Raw genomic sequence first — 26124 nt, forward strand, 5'->3', positions numbered from 1 at the left:
AGTGCCCAGATTTCCTTTTTCTTTTATGTCAGCTCATTCATGACAAACCTTGAAGGAAAGGGTACCAGAAGTGGTGACTGAGGCAAGGGATAGTTACTACACTCTCCCAAATTAGGACCTCTAATTTGGTGTGACTCTTGCTTAAAGAAACACATTTATGCCAGGCACAGTGGCTCATGCCTATAATCCTAGCTCCTCAGGAGAGTGAGATCTGAGGCTCAAGATTCAAAGCCAACTGGGGCAAAAAAAAAAAAAGACCTGAGACTCTTATCTCCAATTAACCTCTAGAAAACAGGAGATGGGGCTTGGCACAAGGGTACGGCATTAGCCTTGAACTGAAGAGCTCAGGGACAACACCCAGGCCGAGTTCAAGCCTTATGACCCACTTATGCGATGATTGAGAAAAATCAATTTCCACTGTAAAATCCATTTCCATCCTCAGTTTCTTTGACCTGACTGATGGAGTGGACTGATTTCAGTGGTATTGTAAGCAGAGTAGAAAACATGTGAGCAAGCCAACTTGCTAGTAGAGTAACCTCTTAAGAAAACAAATGTATGCCTCCTGACCCCTAGCAGAGAGCACTTCACTTTACCATGTCTGCCTTCCATTACCATGTACATCTATCCCAGTACACAGTGAACAAATGCATGGAAAGCGAGACCCACACCTTCCTGTCACACACCAACTCTGCAAGATGACTGCGGTCTCAGAGACAGGCCCTGGCCGAGCGGGCCCAGGGAGGCAGTGTGCCTGCTTCAGCTGGCATGCCAGCTCTTAACTGTGCACAAGTTCTTCTTGGGAAATTGTTTCTATGCCCCTTGTGTATTCCTTCTAGCTAGCCTGGGCAGAAGTGCGTTCTTGACCTTGGAGGGTAGGGTTGGCTTTGTTTTTTCAAGTAATTTGAAACTATCTGGTGAGTAAAGAGAAGGACAATTTGCAAAATAAATAACACAAAATAAGTTTCAAGGCTTAAAAGGACAGAAATTGCGAGTGAGTGTAGTAGAAGGGCCCCTAGGGCCTCATCCCCTGAGCTTATAGCAAGCAGCGCGTTGTAATTCATGGTATCTACCACTGCAGCCAGTCATAAACTGAAATGGTTTGGAGGGCAAAAAAGAACCAGTGGCATCTGTAGAATATATTGCAGACATTTTCCTTCACACTTTCCTCAGTGGTGAGTTAGGACAGCTGCTGACACAGCATTTACATTGTACTAGGTGTTGTCATTTTGAGATTACGTGCCCCAGTGCCTAGCTGGGAGACTGAGGCCTGAAGAACTGGGCAAAAAAAATACTCATCTCCATCTCCAGTTAACCAGCAAAAAAGCGAGGCTGGAGGCATGGCTTGAGTAGTAGACTACCAGCTATGAGCAAAGAAGTCAAGTGAATGAGGCCCTGAGTTCAAGCCTTGAGACCCATGGATTTGGAGATATTAAAAGTCCTACCTTTTTTCTGAACAAAAATTTTCCCCCCAATCCTGGGGCTTGAACTCCAGGCCTGGGCTCTGTCCCTAGCCTCTCTGTACCCAAGGCTAGCACTCTACCACTTGCACCAAACCAAAGCACCACTTCTGGCTTTTCTATTTATATAGTACTAAGGAATTCAACCTAGGGCTTCAGGCATGCTAGGCAAGCACTCTACCACTAAGCCACATTCTCAGTCCCCCTTTCCTAAAAATTCTGAGGGATATGTAGCGAGTTCAGCAAGAGAAAACACTCCTCACCCTACCACCACTGTGTACCTGGGGGTGTTGGTAAGCTTTCTAAGCTTCCATGGCCTTGGGTAAGAAAAGAAATGCCCTTTTTGTGGTGGTGAAAATGGAGAAACACTGCTGTGGTAGCCGTTAGTGCTCATGTTGACTGAAGCATGAAACACTTTCCATCTTGAGAAACACACAAAAGGGAGGGTATCAAGAGAAGGATGAGTAATTCCTGCATGGAAGGACCTGACCTGAGGCAAGCAAATGCTATTGCTGTTGTTAGAGTCTTTGTCTTTTCCTTTCCTTATTTCTTTCCATGTAGTCTATTCATCTGAATGCTTAATTATTACCCAGAGTGAAGTTTCCTTTGGCAGTTCCTCAGAATATATTTCGGGGAGAAAGTGAATCCTCTCCTCTTCTGAGTGCTAAGTCTCTGTGACCAGCACCAGGGCCGCTTGACATAAGCTGGCAGAGACTGTTTGACTTCTGAATCTCTCAGTGTGCTTCATGACGTAGACAGAAGAGGCCCAGGGTAGCCCAGCACCTGAGCTGCTGCCAGCACAGCTCTCCTGCTTCCCACCCCACACTGCTTCTTGGAAGCCTTTCTCCAGTTTCCATCTAACTCAGGGGGCGGGGCTGGTGCAGGGTGAGCAGGAAGGATTTGCTACCAGGCTGCAGTGTTGAATGGATGCTGCCAGGGTGTCTGTTCCCAGGTTCCAGTGAAGTAGCCAGCTAAAGAGGGCCCCCTCCAGCTCTACCATGCGGCGAGGATGGGCCCAGAGAACACCAAGTCCAGGACCCCCTCTCCAGTCTTTTACCTGCTGTACAACGGTGTGATTGGATCAGGCAGGGGGCAGGAGGTGGGGAGTCCATTTTCCATTGTAACACCTCAATGACTGACTGGTTGGCTCCTTCAGGCTATTTTTAGAGGGACTTGTGCTTTGAAGGGGGGATCCTGATGCACAGAAGAAGTTTTTCCTCTCTCATGTTTTTAGAGAGCTTAAAGGCTTTTGCTCTAAAAACTTTTTTTTTTCCAGTTCTGGGCTTGGGCTCAGGCCTGAACACTGTCCTTGGGCTTTCTCAAGGCTAGAGCTCTATCACTTGAACCACAGCACCACTCCTGGCACATACATACATATATATATATATACATATATATAGATAGATATATATATATACATATACGACCGAGGAATTGAACCCCAGTCTTCATGCATGCTAGGCAAGCACTCTACCACTAGGCCAAACTCCTGGCCTCTAAAAACTTTTTTTTAATTGTATTTTATTGTAACGTATAGAGGGGTTACAGTTGCATTTGTTAGATAGTGAATAGATTACTTCTTGAACATTAATACCCCTTCTCATGTTTTGTCCCAGTTTCCCGCCCCCCATCCCCTCCCAATCATCTTGTTTTTCGCCTTCCTTTCCCTATTTCAAATAAACATATATACAATATACTAGGTAACAAAGTCAGATACAGTAACAACGTGAGATAAACCATAAGGGGAGAAGAAATAATCTCACCTAGTACGCTAGGAACAACAATCCCAAAGGTGGAACATGCCTGCAATCCCAGTCACTCAGAAGGTTGAGCCCGAAGGATCAGTTGAGGCCATGAGTTCTGGCTGTAGTACGCTGTGCCGATCGGGTGTCCACACTAAGTTCAGCGTCGATGTGGTGACCTCCCAGGAGCAGGGGACAGCAGGTTACCTAAGGAGAGGAGAACTAGCCAAGGTTGGAAACGGGGCAGGTCAGAGCTCTTGTGCTGATCAGAAACTCTTCATGACAGGCATTCATGCTTTCATTTTGGTCGAGTCTTAGCTTAAATACTCAAGAAAAAAAAAAAGTATTGGGCCATGCATCTGCTATGACTTGGACCAGGCTTGAGGACTCAGGACAGCTGCATCCCAGCTTGCCAGTCCCATGAATGTAGTATGGACTGGATGTCAACATTATGAGTAGAATACAAAAGCCAGGTGCTTTAAAAAAAAAACAAAACAACAACAACAAAAAAACCAGCTTGGGTGCCATTACATTGCAGGGGCTAAGAAACAGAACAGTGGCATTTTTGGCAGGCTCCCAGGCCCAGCAGAACCCATACCCCAAGGCTGTCTCTGCAGCTTCCTGTGGTTTCCCCTCTAAAGAGAAACAGCCTTTTTTCTTGGAAGGTCAGGATGGCAAGTGTGTGTGTCTGCTTGCTCAGAATCATGCTCTTCCTGCTTCAAGGCTCAGTCCCAGGCTTTGTTCAGGAAGTTTAATATAGCACTGTCATTGCGAGGTGAGTCAAACCAGTGTTGGTGTTCCTGGCAGTGCCTGTCATTTGGGGAGAAATTGGTAGCTTCCAGTATGAGAGGTGCCATGCTCCTCAGCAGCCTGTACCACTCAGGTTAAATCTCAGACCAAATGTCACCACACATGCGAACATTTACTACCAAGCAGGCATAATTAGTTATTCAGTACGTTCTTACAGACTAGGAAAAGCCAACCCTGAGTCTTATGGTGTGTATCGCACATCAAAAATTCAGTAGTAGCTGGGCACAAATAGTTATGCCTGTAATCCTAGCTATTTGGGAGGCTAAGATTAAGGACTGAAGTTTGAGGTCAGGAGAGGCAGGAGAGTTCATGAGAGCTCATCTCAGGTGAGAGCTGGATGCTGTAGGGTGTGCCTGTTGTCCTAGCTGTGACAGGAAGCCTAAAATAGGCAGCTCACTACCTGTGTAGGCACATTTTGGGGCAGGGAGCAAGAGGTTATCTGGAAAATAACCAGCATAAAAACGGGGCTGGAGGTATGTGTCAGAAGTAAAAGTGCCTGCCCAGCAAGCACGGGGCCCTAAGTTTAAACCTCAGTACCACAAAAATCAAGCAAACAAAATTTCAGTGGGAATAGTTGCAAGCCAGGCACTGTGGCTCACGCCTGTAATCCTAGCTACTCATGAGGCTGAGATCTGAGGATCGAGGTTCAAAGCCAACCCGGCACAAAAGGACCTGAGACTCTTATCTCCAGTTAACCTCTAGAAAATGGGAAGTAGGGCTTGGCTCAAGGGTAGGGAGGTATCCTTGAGCTGAAGAGCTCAGGGACAATGCCCAAGCCCAGGGGTAGAGTGGTAGCCTTGAGCGAAAGAACTCAGGGCAGTGTCCAGGCCGAGTTCAAGCCCCATGACCCAAGAAATTAGATGACATGTTCCTAAGCATCTTAACACCAAAGAATAGCAAATTACTAGGACTCATTCAGGCAAAATACAGATGAGAATGTGAGCATTGGAGAAATGACTGGCTTGAAACAACTTTTTTTTTTTTTTTTTTTTGGTCAGTTGTGGGGCTTGAACTCTGGGCCTGGGCACTGTCCCTGAGTTCTTCAGTTTAAGGCTACGGATCTACCCCTTGGAGCCACAGCCCCACTTCCCTGCTTCTGTTTTATGGACATTTCCTTATCTGAAAAAGGAAGCTGAGACCTGAGTTGCACTCCTTAGTACTCTGCAACATGGAAGAAAACCAAAATTAAAATCATAGAGCTGTCAGGCTCGGTAACCTTTGTGAACCATTCTCCATTTCAGGGAGAAGTACATGTGGGAATCAGGGTGAATTTGAACTCAACTGACCTCACGTTAGGCTGTAGCGATTTCATCTCTCTGTGGCCCAGAAGCCTTAAGGCTAACTTGGAGTAAGGTGGGTCCATTTACCTAGTGTCTGTAGGTGCCCACTGGAAGCAATGAAATCTTTGAAGAAAACACCATGTGCTGAAAGCCAAAAGTAGAATATACCCTGCAACCCCAGCACTTGGGAGGATGAAGCAGGAAGACTACAAGTGTAAGGCCTAGATTCAAAAATAAACCATTTTGGGGCCAGGAGTGTGCCCTAGTGGTAGAGTGCTTGTCTAGCATGCACAGAGGCCTCTGTACCACATACATAGAAAAAAGCCAGAAATGGTGCTGAGGCTCAAGTGGTAGAGCTCTAGCCTTGAGAAAGTCCAGGGACAGGCCCTGAGTTCAAGCCCAGGACTGGCCAAAACAAACAAACAGACAAAAAAATAAACCATTTTTAAAATGCCCCAAATTAGTAGAAAAAATATATGTCTCCAGAAATAAAAGGGCACCACAAAACGTACCAACATGGGACTATGTATAGAAAGTAGAAATTCCTAGAAAAGCAAAACAATTAATAAAGCCAAGTGTAGGACTGGGGAGTGGCTGAGTTGTGGGGCACATGAGGTCCAGGTTCCATCCCCAGCACTGTAAAGTGCAGGAGGCAGGGCCGGGGGAAAGGGGACTTGCACACTTGATAAACCTCTGGTGAGGCTGGACAAGAGGAAAAGGAAGGCACAAACTAATGTGGTATCTCCAGCAGGCACTGTTGCATTTTTAAACAGCAGATAGAAAAGAATACACTTATAACTTTGACCTTTAAGAATATGCAAAAGTAGGTGCTGCTGTAAGGGAAACAGAAGATTCTACAGGGCAGCCAGGATGTGGAGATTCACCCAGCCAGTGGTCACTGAGGGAGGCTGGATGGGGTGTGACAGCAGAACACGCCCTTGTTCATTCTCTGTTGCTTTAGGCTAGAAATGACCTTGACTTTTCTGTTATTTCACAGCAGACAAGGCTACAAGAAAAAGAATTGGGCACACAGGTGTGGGCAACTGTGCCCAGCACTGACTACTCTTTTTGCCATACTGGAGGGTCACAGTCTGATGATCTTCCCAAAAAGGGTCATTCCAGCGGAAAGCTCTTGGCACAAAGCTTCCCGACGGGCCCATGGGTGGGTCACTCTTCCGGCCAGCCTTGGGCTCTCGGTGGCTGAACCCAAAGCACATTTTTCAATAACATTAGCTACCAGACCACATCCTTAGTTTAAACCAGCATATGAGGCTTTTTGAAATTCAGACTCTGTTCCTCTTAAAGCTGAGCACCCATGTACACAGGCTGTAGGGGCCAGGCCAACAAGCACATTGTCTAAGCAGAGAAGACTGGATTGAAGATAACAGGAGGTGAATGGGGTCCGGAGCAGGGGCCACTGAGAGCCACCGTGGGATGCTGGTTCAGTGTATAGGAGATTGGGAGTGAAGTTGCCAAATCTACTGATTTTTGTTGTTTTTTTTGTACTTTAGGAGTAGGTAAATAGTTGAATTTTAATGTGACAATTAAGCATTAGATCCATTTTTTTCAACCTCTTCCAAAGTTGTCCATGAATCAAACCAAACCTACTTTGTGCTGTTTCCAGCTGTCAAGTTATGACAATGTCCTCAATAGCTATGCAGATGGAAAATAGAGAATACTGTATAAAATAATTTTATCAGCAGAACCTCCCTGCCAAATATGTGCTTATGTAATTCGCAATTCCAAAATTAAAAGAAACGCATTGAACCCAAATTGGTATTCCAAGTCACTTCGTGTTCTTAATGAACCCTGGCAGTCTCTGCAGGGGAGAAGGAATGAAGGACTTCATACCATGAACAGTGTATTAAAGGGATTAAATAAAACTGCCCAGTAACCTTGGATATCACGCAGTCATTTCTTTTAGGGCAACAACTAAAGATGAGTTGGGCATGTTAGGCAAGCCCTTACCACTAGGGTCACAAGTCCTTTTGTTTCATATTTCATGTTTGAGAGAGGGTCTCCCTAACCTTTGCTGGTATTGGCTTCAAACTCATCATCTTCCTGCTTGTTCTACCCCAGCCCCCTCCCCCAATAGCTGGGATTACAGATATGCACCACTAGGCCCGGCTTAAAGATGAGGTTTGAAAGTTAATGGGAGAGAAATGTGTGTGCTTCTTTATGCATGAGTGTCACGGCGCTGTGCCCTTGTGTAGATGGAGGAGACATTCTCACCATGTGGCCTTACGCCAGCATCACTCTCATCTGAAAACTTGCTAGAATCGCGAATCTCAGATCCCAGCCTGTGAACCAACTGATTAGTCAGCAACTCTGAGGGGTGTTTGTGACAACCCCTCTCCCGACCCTGCTTGCACTCAGGGGCCTTCTCTGCTTTGTGACTTACTTGGAAGTCTAGAGTTAAAGGGCTAGCCTTTGTAACATTCACATTTTTAAGGAGGGGGGAAAAAAGGATAAATGAGGTTATAAGTTGTTTTTTTAAGTCTTGGCATCTTCCAACCTGTGTCTTCAGACAGCATTTTTGGTTTACATGATTTAGTTTAAAAAGATGACTGACGGGGGGCCAGGAGTTTGGCCTAGTGGTTGAGTGCTTGCCTAGCATGCACGAAGACCCGGGTTCGATTCCTCAGTACCACATACATAGGAAAAAAAGCTGGAAATGGTGCTGAGGCTCAAGTGGTAGAGCTCTAGCCTTGAGAAAGTCCAAGGACAGTGCTCAGGCCCTGAGCTCAAGCCCAGGACTGGCCAAAAAAAAAAAAAAACAGATGACTGACAGGAGCTGGTGACCCATGCCTGTTATCCTAGCTACTCAGGATGCTGAGATCTGAGGATCGTGGTTCAGTGGGCACATAAAAATCTGTGAGACTTTTGTCTCCAATTAACTACCAGAAAACCAAAAGTGGAGCTATGGCTGTAGTGGTAGAACACTAGCTTTGAGCAGAAAAGCTCAAGGACAGTATCTAGGTCAAGTTTAAGCCCCATGACCAAACAAACAAAAGGATTGAGAAAAGGGAAGATACATCCCTAAGAAAGTCATCCAGCAAGGCTAGCATGCCCTCTTCCCGCCTGCCCACTGCTCTACAGTGTGTGGATACACACATAGACACTGTCTGGCACCACACCTGAGTATATAGTGGCTGTCTTTTGCCTGCTTAAAGCTAGTGCAAGCAGTCTTTGAGACTCCATCTCCAACGCAACTATTTTTAAAAACAAAACAGGGCTGGAGATGAAGTGTAAGTGATATAACACTAGCTGTGAACAAGAAAACTCAAGTTCAAAACTCAGTATCTTCACACAAAAAGTGGTACAGCCTATTTTATGTAGATTAGTAACAGGTTACTAACTGTAACAATATCTTCCCTTTTTTCCCTTATTGTTTTTGTATTTGTCCATGTTTTTTTCTTTAGATAATTTCAAACACATTTTCCCCCTTTCAGAAGATTAAGCTTTTTACAAGGGGAAAAAAAAATCCTCATACCTTTTATAAGCCGCTTATTCTGGTGACACAGATTAGTGTCGTGGCGCATAAAGGAGCCCTTGTGCATGGTTAGAATTGCCCTAGAAGATTGAGTTTTTCAGCCAGTGCTATTAATAATGTTTCAGCATTAACCTTTCTGCATTACCCTGATTGAGAGGAAGGCCTTCATTCTATCTTTGCTGGTAGTTTTTCCATTGTCAGATTTGTAGAATCATAAAAATTATGTGTAAACGTAGACTTAAATTCTGAAAGTTTAACTAAAGTCCAATAAAATATCATGTCTGGAATTATTCCAGCGTTTGTTAAAATTGTGTCCAGTTTTCAAAGCTGTCTCTTTTCTCTTCCTGGAAGAGAAAGCGACCATTGTAGGCTTAGGGCTCACGCAGAAAAAAGTGTTGATTAAGTGCACGATGTTTATCTCTCTGAAAACATCATTTACATCTCATCCCTGCTCTTTCTGCAATATCAGGCTTGTTTATAAGGAACTACTCATTACCAAGGGGTTCTGTTATTTATTAGAGGCCTTTATTCGTCTAGCTATTACTTTCCTGTGCCCAGTCGGCCTGCAGCCTTGCAGCCTTTCTGTGTTACTCTCAGTCTGTCTGGCCCTTTGTCACTGACTTCTTGAGTTTGTCTTCAGTTTTTAAAAAACACTTGTGTTCCTTCTGCGTTCGGGGAGGACAGAGTCTTCGGGTTGCTTTCTGCAGGCCACAGTCTGTGCCGGTGAACGCCCCACAGGTGCCTGTCACTTGTTCTTGCTGCTCAGCGCTCCTTATTCTCCTCCTCTATTGACCTCTTCTCTCTTCATCTTTCATTTGAATGGTGGCAGGTAAACAAAGCCCTGCACATCCTAATGAATTCTCCTAAAGTAGGCCTTTTGGAGCCAACATATGGTTCTCCTTCCAGGGCCATCCCCAGGGCCCTTCCTGGTCAGTCTCCGCACAGACAAGCACTCTGGAGTTGCCATACCATGGGGTGTGTATAGTTGGTTGATGAATGTAGTTATAGAACTCATGGCCGTACTGTGTTCCTTTGCATGACGTACAGCAGCTTATGTACTCATGGGACTGATGGACACGGTTTCAGAAAATACTTGTATTTTCTGGTGTGATCTAGGGGTGAGGAGCCCCACCCTGGAGCCAGTCCTGGGCTTGGACTCAGTGCCAGCACTGTCCTTGTGTTCATTTTTTTTCTCAAGGCTAGAGCTCTACCACTTGAACCTCAGCACCATTTCTGGCTTTTTCTATGTATGTGGTACCAAGGTATCAAACGTGGGTCTTCATGCATGGTAGGCAAACACTCTACCACTAGGCCAAACTCCCGGCCCATAAATGTTCTACTTCTGAAGGAGAACATTCCCGCCCCCCTGCACCTCTCCTACACATAAGAGCTCTGCGTCCTTATCAGCACTGGGTATTGCTGGCTTTAATTGTAGCCTTTTTATAAGTACACAGTGGTATTTTACTGTAGTTTTAGTTTTTGTTTCTCTGATCCCTTGTAACATGCAACGCATTTTCATGTTCATTGATTCTTTGATTGTCCTTATTTATGACATGCCTGTTGACATTTATTTTTCCTGATTATTGTTTTTTAAAGTACTTTCGATTAGCTGGCATATTATACTTGTAACTAATCACTTTGTCTTTCCCTTAATCCTTTTTCTTTTACTGTGTGTGTGTGATGTGTGCATGTGTACGTATGTGTAAGCGTGTGGATGCGCGTGCGTGCACACACACACACACACACACACACACACACACACTATTCCTGGGGTTTGAACTCAAGGCCTGGGTGCTGTCCCAGGCCTTGAGCTTTTGTGCTCAAGGCTAGTGCTCTGCCACTTGGGCCACAGTTCTACTTCTGGCATTTTGGTGGTTAATTGGAAGTACAATTCTCAGGGACTTTTCCTGGCACTGGCACCTTTTCTCACCCATTAAAGTACTAGTAATAATAATTCTGTAATTTTCAGTGAATTTGCATGAAAACTTAGGGGAAAATTGGCAGCTGAACTAGATGATATTGTTATTCTTTCTCAGAAGAGAAAGATGATAAATAGTAACCCAGATTGCATTAGTATCTCCCTATTTTATTTTTATTTGAGGGAATTTTGTTTTGTTTTATGCCAGCCCTGAGGCTTGAATTCTGGGCCAGCACTCTGTCCTGAGCTTCTTTTGCTCAAGGCTAGTGCTTTACCATGTAAGCCATAGCTCCACTTCTGTCTTTTTAGAGGTTAATTGGAGATAAGAGTGTCAACTTTCCTGCCCAGGCTGGTTTGAACGTCTCTTTTCAGATTTCAGACTCTTAAATAGCCAGGATTATAGATATGAACCACTGGTGCTCAGCCTTAGTTTTATTTTTGACTAGTACCGGTTAGAGTTGAAATCTGTAAATATGAAGTTGAAATCTGCAGTCTCCTTTCTAAAAAGCATAAATGTTTTTCAGGTCCTTGATCAGTATGAACAAGAAGGATTTAACTTCCTGGCAAAGGTGTTCAATTCTTCACATTCCTTCTTAGAAGACTTGACTGGCCTCACGCTGCTGCATCAGGAAACACAGGCTGCTGAGGTAAGAGCACGCTGTGCTTTCTCTGCTGACCACTCATGCTTGAGCCCTGCTTTGTACTGATCTGTGAGCACTGCCTGCCCTGCACGTGGCCACTGGGGAATCCATTGTCCTTAACATCTTGTGTATCACAATGCAAGTCAGTGAAGACATTAGACTCTGGCTCTGGTCTCCACAGAGAACTGCCTGGTTTTTTTTCCCCCACAGTTAGGTACGTCATCTTAAGCCCAAAGCCCACCACGCAATGGCTTCCCACAGTCCTGCCATGGGAGCCTTGAGCTGTGTTTCTTTGTTAGATTACTTTGCAAGTCATAATATACTGGGGATTACATCTTTTTTTAAAGACTGAATTGAAAAAAGTAGTTATCATTTTATTTTTACAAATGCTTACTGTGCACTTAGCGCTTTGTATGAGATGGTAGATCTATTCAGGTCACTTACCCTCACACTGGGTGACGTCAAGTGACTCTGGCGTTTCCCCTCTCAGCCTGGTGTGGAGGCTGCTGGAACACACAGGCTGGGTAGGGAAACCTTGCCTGCCTGTGCGCTGCAGGGGCATCCGGGCCCTCAGACGCCAGCAGTCCTGGTCATCTCTGTGTATCCTCGCCACTAAGTGGAGACCCTGGGTGTCCAGGCCCAATCCTTGACTGGCCAGTGGGGCAGGGCCTCTATCAGAGGGTGGGCTGGCAGTGAGTGGAAGAAACCATGTGGAAATCCTAGAATCAGTCTCATGAGCTGATTGGGTGAGGTTTCCACACACCAGGGAACAAGATGGAGCGAGCCAGTGCTGGACTTAGAACTGAGGTGTAGCGCACTTCTGTATCTTCTGGATATTGAACGTAGAGGCTAAACTGGGGTTGGCCAAATGTTAGAACCACACAGTCACTTCTCCATACTTGAAGCTTTGAGTGCCTCTGAGGTTTCTCCACAACTGTACTGGGTGCCCAGGTAGTGTGGCTATGAGTGCTGGTTAGTCTTCTGAGCAGTGGCCTTACAACCCATGGCATGGGAGAAGTAACTGCAGGTCTGTGCAGCCATGCATGCGAAGAGCCAACCCATGGAGCTTTGCCATCCAATACAAAATAACTTACACATGTTTCTTTAGTTGACGAAAAGAATTGTAACTTGCAATTGATCAGTATCTAACTCTTTTCCAAAAACAGCTGTTCGTTAATATAATAGGCTGGGTACTTCATTAAGCCCGGTGCGATTATATTTCCATGTTGACAATTCTAAAGAAAAGATGAAGTTTAGGAGAGCAGTAGTGACAACAGAGGCAGTGAGTACAGAGACATGAAATCCACAAGCTTGGGTTTGCTTGTTAAATCATTAACTGTCACTTACAGTTTTATAATCCTGTCACACATCCCAGTTCAGATTAGAGACGGTCAGTTCATAAGCCTATGAGCCAAATATACCTTGTGGCTGTTTTTTGGTTTTACTTTGATTTTGTTTTGTTTAATTTTGGCCTGTTCTATGTGTTAAGTTTTGAAGAAAGCCAGTATCTAAACATCGTAATTTCCCCCCCTATTTCCAACTTGAAAGATCAGATCTGGTCAGCCTGAATTCCTCAATAGAGATAGTCAGATCTTGCAGATAAATAATATACTAGATTCAATATTTAAAGACATAAAACTTTCTGATGCTTATCTGGGGCATAGCTCTTTGGCAGAGCACTTGCTTAGCATGCATGAGGATCCAGGCCCTTCCTAAAACAGACAAGGTTTTTGTGTCTTGCTTATAGATACTTGGTGGGGTGGGGAGATATTCTTCACATATTTGATGCTTTACAGTTGGTGACCCTTATAGTCACTTGGGTTTGTAACCTCTATCTTAGAAAAGGGTCATTGTTTTCCTTCAAAAGCTTTTAATAGGGCTGTTTTCAGAGAAGGCCCAAAATGCAGCACTTACCAGAGAACCTAACAACAGAGTCATTGTCCAGCTTGTGGCACTTTCCATTGCTGCGAAAAATGCGTGCATGTTGGTAGGCAGAACAGATACGTATATCCAAAATGTACATGTATCTCTGTAAAAGGATGGTTTGATTTATATACTTGATTTCCAGTGCACTTGCAGATGTTCATGAAAATACAAAATTCTCTATGATATATGCAACCTAATAAGATAATGAAATTGTATTAGCTATTTTTATCAGTCAATATTGGAACTGCAAAAGATCCAATGAGAAAGTTACATACTGAACTATCACTATAAAAAATGGTGTGTGTGAGTGAGTGTGTGTGTGTATGTGTGTGTGTGTGTGTGTGTGTGTGTGTGTGTGTGGTGTTTTAATATAGGGGATTAAATCCAGGCCCCTATGCGTGCTAGGAAAACATTCTGCCCCTGAACAATATCCCTATCCCTCTGTATTTGTTAGCTTACTCCCTTTTATTTCTTGTATGACAAAATCTTTAACAAGTTCCCCAAAACTGGCCTTGAATTCTTAATCCTCTGGCAACAGCCTCCCGAGTACCTGAGACTAGAGGTATGTACTACCTTGTACAGCTGTATTTTTTTCAGGTTTTTTGTTTTGTTTTGTTTTTGATTTAGGTACTAGAGCTAGAGGTTGAGGTCAGGGCTTTGGACATACAAAGCAAGTGCTCTTTTTGTTGTTCCAGCCTAGGGGGCTTGAACTCAAGGCCTGGGTATAATCCCTGAGCTTTTTTCACTCAAGGCTAGCCATTCTGTCACCTGAGCCAGCAGCTCCGCTTCTAGCATTTAGGTGATTAATTAAGAGATTAGAGTCTTCCTGACCAGGCTGGCTTTGAATCATGATCCTTACATTTCAACCTCCTGAGTAGCTAGGATTATAGTTTTGAGCCACCAGCAACCAGCTCTATTTTTATTTTTTAATTACTGAAGATCTTTTGCAAATTTTATTCCATGCACTATGCTAATAATTGCATCCAAAGTTAATGAGACAGTGCTACTCACAGGCTCATGGCCTTTTGGGAAGTAAAGATATAAATAGTAACCTCTAGTATCATTAAAAATGTTTCATTTATACATCAAGTGTTGAGAGAGCTGCAGAAGCCTGGGAAGTGGGATAAGGATGTCAGAGGAAGCCTCTTGGGAAGAGAACAGACGTTTTAGGGTCTCTGAAGGCTGAGTTGTTTTTGTGCTACTCAGTATCAGGAGCAATCTGATATTCAGATGATGCATTCTAGACAACAGCTTTATTGAATTATAATTCACATGCCTCACTTTGCCCTTTTTACATGGTAATACTTGGATTTTAACTCACAGGGCTTCAAGCTTGCTTTGCTGGCTGGCTACCACTTGAGCCACGCCTCCAGACCTGCATTTTTTTTGTTGTTGGTTATTTTGGAAATGGGCTTTTTGAACTTTTCTCCAAGGCTGGCTTGGAACCTTAGTCTTCTAATTTAACCTCCCTAGTAGCTAGAGCTGCAGGTGTGAGCCACTGGTACCTGATTCCCATTCTTTTTTAAAGTATATTTCTAGATTTGTTGTTGTTGTTGTTCAGTGTACATAGAGTTGTGCTTAATCACCACTCACTACGTATAGAGCATAAACAATCTTCATCTCCACTAAGTGGCCCACTTCTTTTCCTCCAGCCCCCACAGATACTCAGCTGCCTTCTGACTTGGAGTTGTCCTGCTCCAGGGACATGTCTCATAGCTGGAGCGATATCCTATGTGACACCTCATGCATGGCATCTTTCACTTAACATTATGCCACTCGCATTATAATAAGGTGATTATTTTTAACTTAAAAACACTTTGCTGCTATTTCAGTTTCCCATATCCCTTAGCATCTGCAGTCTTCTTCCTGTAATGTTGCTCCTTGGTAAAAAGCTGGACCAACCGGCAGAGAAAGCTCCGTGGTTCTTGGAGGAAGAGCATAAGAATGGACCATAAAGTATAGCCAAAACAGTTCCATCCAGATTTAGTGAGACTAACTGGTGTAGCCCAGAGGTTTTTTCAAACTGAGGGATATTAATCATACAGAGGCCTTTTTTTTGCTCAAGGCTAGTACCTTCCCACTTGAGTCACGGCTCCACTTCCCCCTGAGCGTGAGCCACTGATGCCTGAGGTCACCTGATATCTTTAAATGATTAATTTGTCGAAGAAGATCTTTAGTCTAGATCAAATATGCAAATTATTTAGGGGGTTTTTTTTGGGGGGAAGGGGCATTGAGGGTTTGAACTCAGGGCCTGGACACTGTCCCTGATCTTCTTTTGCTCAAGGTCAGCACTCCACCACTCGAGCCACAGCCACTTCTGGCTTTTTCTGTGTATGTGGTGCTGAGGAATTGAACTCAAGGCTTCATGCATGCTAGGCAAGCACTCTACCACTAAACCACTCCTTAGCTGATTTAGTCTTAAAGTAAGTTTCTGTTTGTATATATGTATTTTGTTCCGTCTGTGAGTTCCACATTTGCTATGAGAAATACGAAATATTTTCAAACTCAGGCTAACTAAAGAGAAAAGACTGTCTCATAAAAGTTAATAAAAGAAGTCATGTTGGGGCCAGGAGTTTGACCTAGTGGTTAAAGTGCTTGCCTAGCATGCATGAAGACCCGGGTTCGATTCCTTGGTACCACATACATAGAAAAAAGCCGGAAGTGGTGCTGAGGCTCAAGTGGTAGAGCTCTAGCCTTGAGAAAGTCCAAGGACAGTGCTCAGGCCCTGAGCTCAAGCCCAGGACTGGCAAAAAAAAAAAGAAGTCATGTTGGAATATCCTTGAGAAATTGAAGGTCCCAAGTTCCATTACCCCAGATACTCCTGAACATTCCATACTAGTTTTCTGAAAGTTTACATTTTCCTGATTCCAGAATTAATTTCAAGTTGTTCTGTCCATTTGCTGAGACTGTTTAGAGTATTTGATGTTACAACACCTGGTTGTGATGGCAGGGTTCAGTACAGCATTCTTCTTAATCTGGTTTGCATTTTCATTCAGTTTTGGCCAACAATATGCTGTCTTCATATTTGAGGCTTAAAAAGTAGTTATTGAAAAGGAAAATTTCCAACCCACTTTAGCTTAGTTATAGTAAAATCACATGCAGCCAGACAGAAATGATCAGATCTGAGCAGAGAGGTTGATCCTACATTGAAGTTCAGATTCTGAATCATGCCCTATGGAATTCTGAATTCTAAAATATAGAGTGTGCATTGCTCTCATGGCAGGAAAATCATGTGAGAAACATTACTGTCTCTAGTATGACTTCACTGGCTCTGTGAGTTACTACACAGCAAAGTAAATAACACAATTAACAAGGGTTTCTGCCGGGCCTTTTGCACTTACACTGAGTTTTTGGCTTCTCCCCCTCACAGCTGGTTTTGATTTGGTTTCTGTGGAATATTTTTTTTGTTTTGAATTTAACAACAGTCAGATATTTATATACAGCTTCATCAAGAGCCTCCGATGACAAATATGCCTTTAGAGGCCAGTGGAAGCTGTGGGAAAGCCCATGTCAGCACTCAAGCCCATTTCCAATGAGAGCGCCTCGCTCTGGGGACTGACCAGGCCTGCCCATGCATACCTGCTTATTTCCCAGAGTTCTCTGCTGCCCCCTTCCACCCCGCCTGGCCCATTCTGGGACTGTGCCCTGCCTTGAGTTTTCCTTATGAAGCAATCCCTCAAGACACAGCCTTGGCCCTCTCTCCTAAGTGAAGGGAGGAGAGGCAGAAACCACAGGCAGAAAGCCATTTGATTCTTAGGTTGGAAACCAGAGCCTGGCTCTTGAAATAAAGCTTGGCAGTTTCTCATTCAGAACTCACTTTGTAAAATGTGTCCCTTTTATTTGCTGTCAGAGTTATCTACAGGGATGTGATGTTTAGATAAGTTGTTATTAGGTAAGGGTCCAGTTGGAGAGCAGACAGTGGCGTCTGGGCAGAGTGCCCCGCCCCTCCAGAGAGAAGACCCGATGGTGAAATCCATGAGGAGGCCTGGGGGCCGGAGGAGGGAAATGCTCAATTCAGCGTGGATACAGCTATGGAAATCAAGTCTTCCTTAAACTGTTGTCTTGGCTCTGCCAGGGTCCTGTGACTGACAGTGGATAAGTAACTTCAACATTTTGTACCTCCTTTTCCTCATTAAAAATGACAGGCTTCAACCATTGTGAAATCCTTTTTAGATCAAAACTACCAACTTGGTCAATTTTTAATACCAAAAGTGTTTTAAAATATATCAAAATAATGGCCTTCTTGTGTATCTTTTTTCAGAATAACAATTCAGAAATTTATTTATTGGGGGGTGTGGGCTGGTATTTGAACTCAGGGCCTTCCTTGCACTTGATAGGTAATATACTGCTGCTTTTCTCCATTCTATAACTGTTCCCTGATATCCGTTCTATCTGGATCCTTTCCTTTGAGATTTCCATCTACTTGAGTCAGAAAGGAGCATTTCTCCTGCTTCACGTAGTGGTTGATTCAAAACCAGCACAGTCAAATCCCTCCTAATAACTCACTTCATTCTCCAGACCTGGTGCCCAGGACACCAGTCCACCAGCCATGACTGAAAAGATTCATTCAACAAGCCATTCCCCCATTTTCTATACTGCTTTCAAAGAGACGCTTGAGGACACCATCCACAGAAGCAGAGCAGTAACACCTGAGGGTGTTCCGTAAAACTCAGCCTTGTTCTCTCATAAGCTGCAGTGTATGAGTAGCCCCACCCTGCCTGGCAGGCATAGGCTGTTAGCACTGTAGGATCTTTTCAGGTCTTGATGTGTCTCGGCTTTAAACGCTCACTTGTGCTTGCCTTGTGTCCTTCTTCCTTGTACTGTGATTGCTGGGGGCAGTGGAGAAGAGGCCCACTGGCCAAATACCACCCCAAATCCCTGGGGTACTTTTTGGGAGGGGACAGAATGAGGTCACAAAGAGGTCAGGCAACGTGAGAGTGCTTTGAGTGCTTTTGTAAGCTGAAGCATGTGTTTTGAAGAGCTAGGTCTCAATTGGGGTCTCAGATTTTAATATCTTTCTCTCTACTTCTGGATTTTCTTCTCCAAGAGCTTTTAGTTTAATAGTTCTCACACACACAAAAAGCACGAGGAAGGTGCCGGAATGTATCTTGAGACCAGACTTCTGGACAATCCACACAATTGGAGGAGGCAACATAGGAATTCAGAGACTGAGACTCCAAGGCGATGGGGTTCTGTCACTTCTGCAGGCTCAGGAGGGTCCAGTGCAAAGACAGCTCAGGGAGAGCCTGGTCCTTGGAGGTTCACCTCACAGGGTAGAGGAGAAGAATTAGCGCTGGGACTCCAGAAGGGCCTGTGAGATCCCCAGGGCAGGGCGTCCCAAAAGGCAAAATGACTGGAGCTGATTGTGTTACCTGATAGTTTTAGGGATCTGATCTTGTGGTGCCCACATCCATCTTAAGTAGCGCTGTGTACCCTGACCATCATAAGGCAGGTTGTGCTAAAGATAGCTGCACTTCGTGTTCCTTGCCACACTGTTCATAAGGCATGAAAACAGACTAGATGCTCTACAATAGATGAGTGGATCCAGAAAAAGTGGTACCTAGACACTGTGGAATTTTACACAGCCATTAAAGAGAATAAACTTGTCATATGCAGGAAAATGGATAGAACTAGAACAAAAAAAGTGATGTAAGTCAAGCCCAGAGAGACAACTGGTGCATATTCTCTAATGTACATAAATTAGATCTAAAAGATACTGCAATATGATCAGTTATACAGGATTCTTGATACACACAGTGAGACCAAAAGAGAATACTCGTAGGAGAGAAATGCAAAGACGCATGTTTATGTGTGTATATATAGATGTCTGTCTCCCTCTTTGTATATACGTGCATGCGTGTGTGTGTGTGTATCTCAAGATGAACTCCAAAATGTGGGAACAAGACATCTTCCTTTTTTAAATTTATTTTTTGATAATTCTGTCTTTATGTATGGCATAGTCAAGTATATATCTTTGGTAAAGTGGGAGGAAGGAGAGGGTACAGAACTGGAGGGGAAAAGGGTAAAAAAGTACAGTAGTGAAGCTCACTGGACACTGGTGAAAGCACACTGTTCAACTCATGGCTTAGAGACAGGAGGGAGGGACTAGGAGAGAATGAGGGAAGAGAAGACACTGTATGAAAGGAAATGTACTGACCTGACTCATGTCATTGTAATCCCTCTGTACATCCCATCTATAACAACAGTAAATTTTTTTTGCCAGTCCTGGGCTTGAACTCAGGGCCTGAGCACTGTCCTTGGATTTTCTCAAGGCTAGAGCTCTACCACTTGAGCCACAGTACCACTTCCAGCTTTTTTCTATGTATGTGGCACCAAGGAATCGAACCTGGGTCTTCATGCATGCTAGGCAAGCACTCTACCACTAGGCCAAATTCCCAGCCCCATAAATTCTTTTTTTTTTTTTTTTTTTTTTTTTTTTAGAGAATTAGATATGACACCCTTTTACAGGGAAGGGAGGCTGAGCCCTGAGATGCGTTGTGTTTGGAGAGTCTCCCAATAGTGCTGGCTGGTTCGGCCCCACCGTGGGGCATCATGGCCTTTCTACACTTATACTGGTTGTAGTGAAATCTGTGGGTCCTGAACAGGTTTTGCTCTCTGATGAGCTTGTGATTCCACCTCTGTCCTCACCACAGGGTAACTGAGGACTTACTTTTTTTTTCTGGCATTTCCATTTTCCTGAAGTGGAAATGGGAGTTAAGAGCTGACTATTGCTTGCTTTCATTATGCTATATGATATGTGTGAGAATGTGTTAAACTAGAATTGTGTGTATCTTATGGTTGTAAGACAGAACTATCGAATTCCCTGTTGCAAATAGGTAAACGGCTGTGGGTGGGTTGTTGCTCTGCTCCTGGGGCTGGATCTTGTGGACCTCAGGCATGCCAAGCATGTGTTCCACCACTGAGCCACACCCCCAGCCACTTGTTTTGTTTTAATTTGCTGCTAACTTAAAATATTTGTATTTATCCTAACTTAATCCTGCTGGAAAGAGTCCCTACCTAATTCTGCGTTTTATTAAAAAGAAAGAAACTTGGCTTTGTAGAAGATTTTTTCAAAATATTTCATTTTCATAAAAATCAACAGACATAAAATACTTGTGCTATTTTAGTTTGACTCCAGATGTAAATATCAAATTGGTGTTTGAAAATGCCAGTCCAGAACCAAAATTTTAGCAATTACTAGTTCAAGTTTGTGCTTAAATATTTATTGGTTTATTTATTTATGCTCTAACCCCTTCACTTTTTTGTTTTGTTTTGTGTTACTGGGGTTTGACTCAGGCCTCTTGCTAGGAAAGCACTCTTCCTCTTGAATCACACCCTGGCCCCTTTCCTCCACTCTAACAATGAACTGTGATTTCAGTATCCAGATAGCTGGGCTGGGATATAAATGGAGTTGGCTTCAGCCCTTAGCAGGTAGGCCCCCAGCTAACGTGGCATGTGGACAGAGCATGGAATGGGTTTCTGTAGACTACTCGGGGATTTCCTAGGGTCTGGCCACTAGTTGTATGTCCTCCTGTTGCCTGAGTCCACCTGCAGTCTAGGCTAACACCTCCCTGACAGAGGTGGTAGGTATAATGTGCTTGGAAATCTTCAGAAGTGAGATCCAGCCATTACTAGAAGCTGAGTATAAATGAACCAAATGGAAACTTGTTATCCATTTATTATTTTTTATTATCTTTAGTTATATAAATCTGTTATCAGTTTTTAAATAAAACTAGTTCTTGATCTATAACATCATAGACCTTTGAACATAAGTGTCTTGGAACTTTAAGCAAGCATTTGCCATTCCAACAGTAATTTGTATTTAACAGATATTGGAGTGTCAAAGAGATTTAACAACAGGTGGTTTGTTGCAGAAGAGTTTATTTAAAAAAATTACTTGAGTTTGGTTAGAGTTTATGAATATACATAATGCTTCAAAAAAACATCTGTGCAAAAACCTTTGAAACTGGGCGTGATGGCTCACATCTGTAAATCTAACTACTTGGGGAAATTGAAATTGGGAGGTTCATGGCTCAGTCTGGGGGAAAAGCTCATAAGACAAACCCACTATCTCAAACAATGAAAGTCTGGGGATGGTGGCACGCACCTGTATCCCCGATACGTGGAGAGGTTCAGGCCAGCCTGAGGAAAACTCGAGATCCCTCAATAATAATAATAATAGCAACGACAACAACAGGAGTAAAAGGGGCTGAGGGTATAAATCAAGCATTGTAGCACTTGCTTGGCAAGCACAAGGCCTGAGTCCCAAACCCAGGGGACCACCGCAGATAACGATTACTTCACTCCGGCCCCCATCCTAATCCCCACTACTCAGGAGGCTGAAATTTGAGGGTCACAATTCAAAGCCCGCCCAGGCAAGAAAGCCGGCCGGAAGTGGGGCTGTGACTCGAGTGGTGCTGCACAAAAGTTTGGGGACAATACTCAGGTCCTGAGTTCAAGGCCTGGGATCAGCACCAGAAAAGGGAGGGGGGACTTGAAATATGAAACAGTGGCAGCTGCTTTACTCAAACATGGATTTCCAAAGGGGATATATGTATCTTTGAAATTCTTACCCTCAAAGCAGTAGCTGTATATGGACTTCTAGGAGAATCCCCACTTGGCCCCTCTGGCCGTTACTCCATCCCTGTTCAGGGGAGACTCTGCTTGGGTCCCTTCCATGAAAGCATTAACCCACACATCCTCCCCTTTCTGTCATCTCTCCATGTCTTACTGCACCTAGTACTAAGGGAGCACTGTGTTTCCATGTGTGCGCAAAGGAAGCACTCAATTCTAAGACTAATTTTGGAAAAGTTAAACGATGGAGATCAAGAAAATCTGCCTCCTTTATTTTTTCTTTTATATTTTAATATTTTCAAATGATCTATGATATATGCGGAATGAACATCAAATCTCATATATACATATATACAAATAGCATATATATAATTTCAATTAATGAGTATATTTTGAACACCCATTATATACATATACATATGCATATACACAAATAACATATATATAATTTCAATTAATGAGTATATTTTGAACACCCAAGTAAAAAACTGCCTCTTTGCCCTTCCCAGCTTCTGCTTTGCTCTGCCTCAGCCCTGTGACCGCTCTTCACCTGCTTCTCTTCTCATCTGCAGTCTGTGTGCCCCTCCACCTCATACTTGCACTTGCCTGACCTTGAACTTTTACAAATGGAATTAACCTGTATCTGGTCTCCCATGTCCCACATTCACATTGTGCACAGTTTGGAGCCGAACCTTCTCTGTGTAGGTAGCGTTCCATAATTAGAAAACCGTGGTCTCCCGTTTGTGGCCGGACCACAGTGGTCATCACCACAGTGCCTGCTAATGCTCTTCTGTATGTATCTCTCACAGGTGTGAGTCCCATTTCTCTTAAAGACTCCCTGATTCTCTAGAATACTGAAACTCTAGGAGTAATACTAAACAACAGGATTTTATTTGGTAGGGTTGGTCTTGAGGGGGTGTGAGGGTACCAAGCACTGTAATATCTAAGGTATTTTTTACCCACCAAACCCCAGTGCTTGCTCCTTTGTCTGGTGGGGATAATATTAGTCCCATTGACAACATGTGTTCTAGATTATTCACCTGGGACCAGAATTGTTAGGTCATAAAAAACACAAATCTTCAACTTGAGTAAATCATGACCAACTGTCTTCCAAAGCATTTGTAGCAGTTTAAATGATTGCCAGCAGTAGGTGGAAGTTTCTGTACTTTCATATTTGCCAGAATCTTGGTACCATCATATTTAATTTTTTTTGTCAATCGGTTAAGTGTAGAACATTATCTCATTAAGGTTTGGGTTTCGTTTTCTTGATTACCAAGGAGATTAAACATCTATGATTATTGCTTGTTTGGATCCCTCTTACTTGATGGCTTATCTCTCTAAAACTCCTTGTATGTTCTACTTCTGCAATCCTCGATAAAAGAAAGTACAATAGAATGACTTAGCTGTTCCCTTGAAAACCACGGCCTGCTCTGATCCGGAGGAGCTGCTGGACTTGGCCAGATTCCCCTCTCTTTGGCCTCTGTGTCTTATTTGCTAAATAGAAGTACTGGCCTGGTTAGAACAGTGATTCTCAACCCTGGCTGCCTATCAGCATTGACTCAGATTTTTTTTTAAACAAATAACTGATGTTTAGACCACACCTGCACTAGAAAGCCTGAGTCCTTTGGATTAGAGATCACTAAAGCCCTTCCGAAGTCACTGTGGTAATGGCCGAGGAAGTCCTCGGGGCCTGTCTACATGGTCTTGATCATCTCCTAGTCGGTACCATGAATTAAGCTTCCAGAGGATTATTTCCCCATAGAAAAACGTGTAATCTGTTTTGTAAATGTGACGTGACAAAGGATAAAATTCTTTGAGTCCTCAGAAGAAACGGTGTCAGCATTCAAAGAACTTTTTAATGGATTACTTATAGCACTATTAGGGTTGTTGTTCACACACTCAAGAACAGTGTTAAAAAGGTATAAATGAGCTGGGCACCTGTAGCTCACACCTGCAATCCTAGCTACTCAGGAGGCTGAGATTTGAGGATTGTGGTTTGAAGCCAACCTGGACAGGAAAATCTGTGAGACTTTTATCTCCAGTTAACCACCAAAAAGCCAAAAGTGGAGCTGTAGCTCAAGTGGTAGAACGCTAGCCTTGAGCACAGAATCTTGAGGAAGCACCCAGACTCTGTGTTCCAGCCTCAGAACGTGCATACACGCCAAATAATAATAATAATAATAATAATAATAATAATAATAATAAAATTTAAAAAGACAAAAGAGGAAAGGCCATAAATGATCCTTGAGAGAAATGAGCACGTGGCAGGTGACAGTGTTTTGGCAGAGCACACGTCTGCCATGGCTGAGCTTGCGAACCTCTGACCTTGGTGTCCCCACTGCCAGGGGCTTGCCTGACTCCTTTGGGGGGGAGGGACTACTGTGTCCCGGAGCTGTGATGGACAGTGAGTAATCTGTGCGCCTGGATGGCCATGTGTTGATGGTTGTTGGGGCTGGGGCCAGGTGCAGTGAGAGGACATCAAACCACTCCATCTACCTCTATGTGCTTTCTGGTCTCTATAAATCAGCCAGTAGTACTTTCTGGTGCCCATCTCTCCCGTACAACCACATCACGTGTGATCAATACCCATCAAAATACCTTGTACTTTTCAGAAATATGTCTAATTAACCTTGCTTGGTTGATCGTCATAGAAACCATTTTTAGGGGCCAGGAGGGTGGCCTTAGTGGTAGAGTGCTCGCCTAGCACGCACAAAACCCTGGATTCGATTCTTGGATACCACATACATGGAAAAAGCCAGAAGTGGCACTGTGAATCAAGTGCAGAACACTAACCTTGAGCAAAAAGTGAATCCCAGGACTAGCAGGAAAAAAAAAGAAAGGAAGGGAGGGAGGGAGGGAAGAAGGAAGGAAGGAAGGAAGGAAGGAAGGAAGGAAGGAAGGAAGGAAGGAAGGAAGCACTTTTAGTAACACGCACGCACACACACAGAGTATAGCCATCTAAGCCCTGATTACGAATGACAGAAGCCAAAAGTTTAACCTGAGTTTACTATGAAAGTAGTTTATTATTCTATGGAACCAGGCTTCTAAATTTTGGCCCAAAGATTCTAGACAAGCAGGACTTCCTGTCAAGACCATCTGTTCTTTTTTGTTCTTATTACTGACTTTCTTTTCTCTCACTGGAAATAGCAACTGCCATTACTGCTGGGGCTCTACTGCTCCCTCCTCTTCTTCCTCCTCCTCCTCCTCTTGTCTATCTCCTCCTTCCTCCTCCTCCTCCTTCTCCTCCTTCTCCTCCTCCTTGTTCTTGTTCTAATGAGGTAGCAAGAAATACGGCCTTATCTCATTTCTTCCTGTGAAAACATCTTTTAAAGTGACTCCAAAAGGAAAATCCCAGATAAGGACTGTGTGATTGTTTAGGCTTGGATCACGTGACTTCTCTGGGCCAGTTGCTGTAGGCATGGGTGAGCTGCACTGATTGGCCATCTTGGGCAGGCACAGGGTTTAGTGATTGGTACCTTCCTTCAGAACCGTGCAGTTTTACTGAGAGAAGGGCACAGTCCCCACCAAGATGAGGCTAATATGGTTGGTGGGTACTGCACATATCAGACAATAGTCCATAATAAATCTGGTCTACCCTGAAAAAATCTGGTCTACTCCTCTTGTCTTTCCTGACCTGCTAAACTACTCTGCTTTTTGTAGGAGTGGTTTAAGTTTCATACAAATCATGAAACTCCAGTCCTTGCCCAAGCCGGACTTATCTTCTTCCAGGGTTTACCGCCGTGTTTTCACCTAACCACAGACACTAGAAAAGAACTCTTTTATTCAGTGTCCCCCACCACCCCATCACAGAAAGAAGTCTGTCAGTGTGGAGCTCAGTGTATCTCCCCTTCCCATGGAAGTCTCACTGTGGGCTGAGATGGATTGGCTTTTGTGCACTCCTGTCTACCATCACAAGCCTGCAATTCCGGGACAGTGCTGTGGCTTCTGCTGGCCCTCTGTGGACGCGGGGCAGGTCAGCCTGAGGGCAGCGGGCAGCGTGCCCCTGTGCAGATGCCCATGGTCAAGATCCCGACTCTGCCTCAGGACACACGCTTTAGTCTCCTTGGCAGTCTGAAAAATTACTTCCCATTCTGCAGCTCATCGACAAACCCTGATCTGTAATTAGGAATAGGAACGACACAATACAGGCCTCCCACAAATGAACCGTTGTGGGTATTATGGGCCCCTGCGGAGTATTTGGCCTCAAAGAAGAAGCAGGGGTGTGGGAGTGGAGAAGCTGGTTGCTGTTGAACAAATTGTTACCAGATGTAGATTTCAATAAA

The 26124-nt window shown here is 43.9% G+C and overlaps 1 protein-coding gene across 1 annotated transcript in view; it reads left to right on the forward strand.

Moving 5' to 3' along the window:
* Atg7 (autophagy related 7) overlaps window positions 1-26124 on the forward strand; it is a 154752-nt gene that overhangs the window by 74552 nt on the left and 54076 nt on the right. Inside the window, exon 18 of the mRNA XM_090323928.1 lies at window positions 11225-11347. Coding sequence (XP_090180054.1) covers window positions 11225-11347 — 123 coding nt within the window. The remainder of the gene's footprint in view (window positions 1-11224; window positions 11348-26124) is intronic.

The sequence above is a fragment of the Megascapheus bottae genome, chromosome 33 (genome assembly GCF_031878675.1).
Source record: "Megascapheus bottae isolate mThoBot1 chromosome 33, mThoBot2.hap1, whole genome shotgun sequence".
Classification (NCBI taxonomy): Eukaryota; Metazoa; Chordata; class Mammalia; order Rodentia; family Geomyidae; genus Megascapheus; species Megascapheus bottae.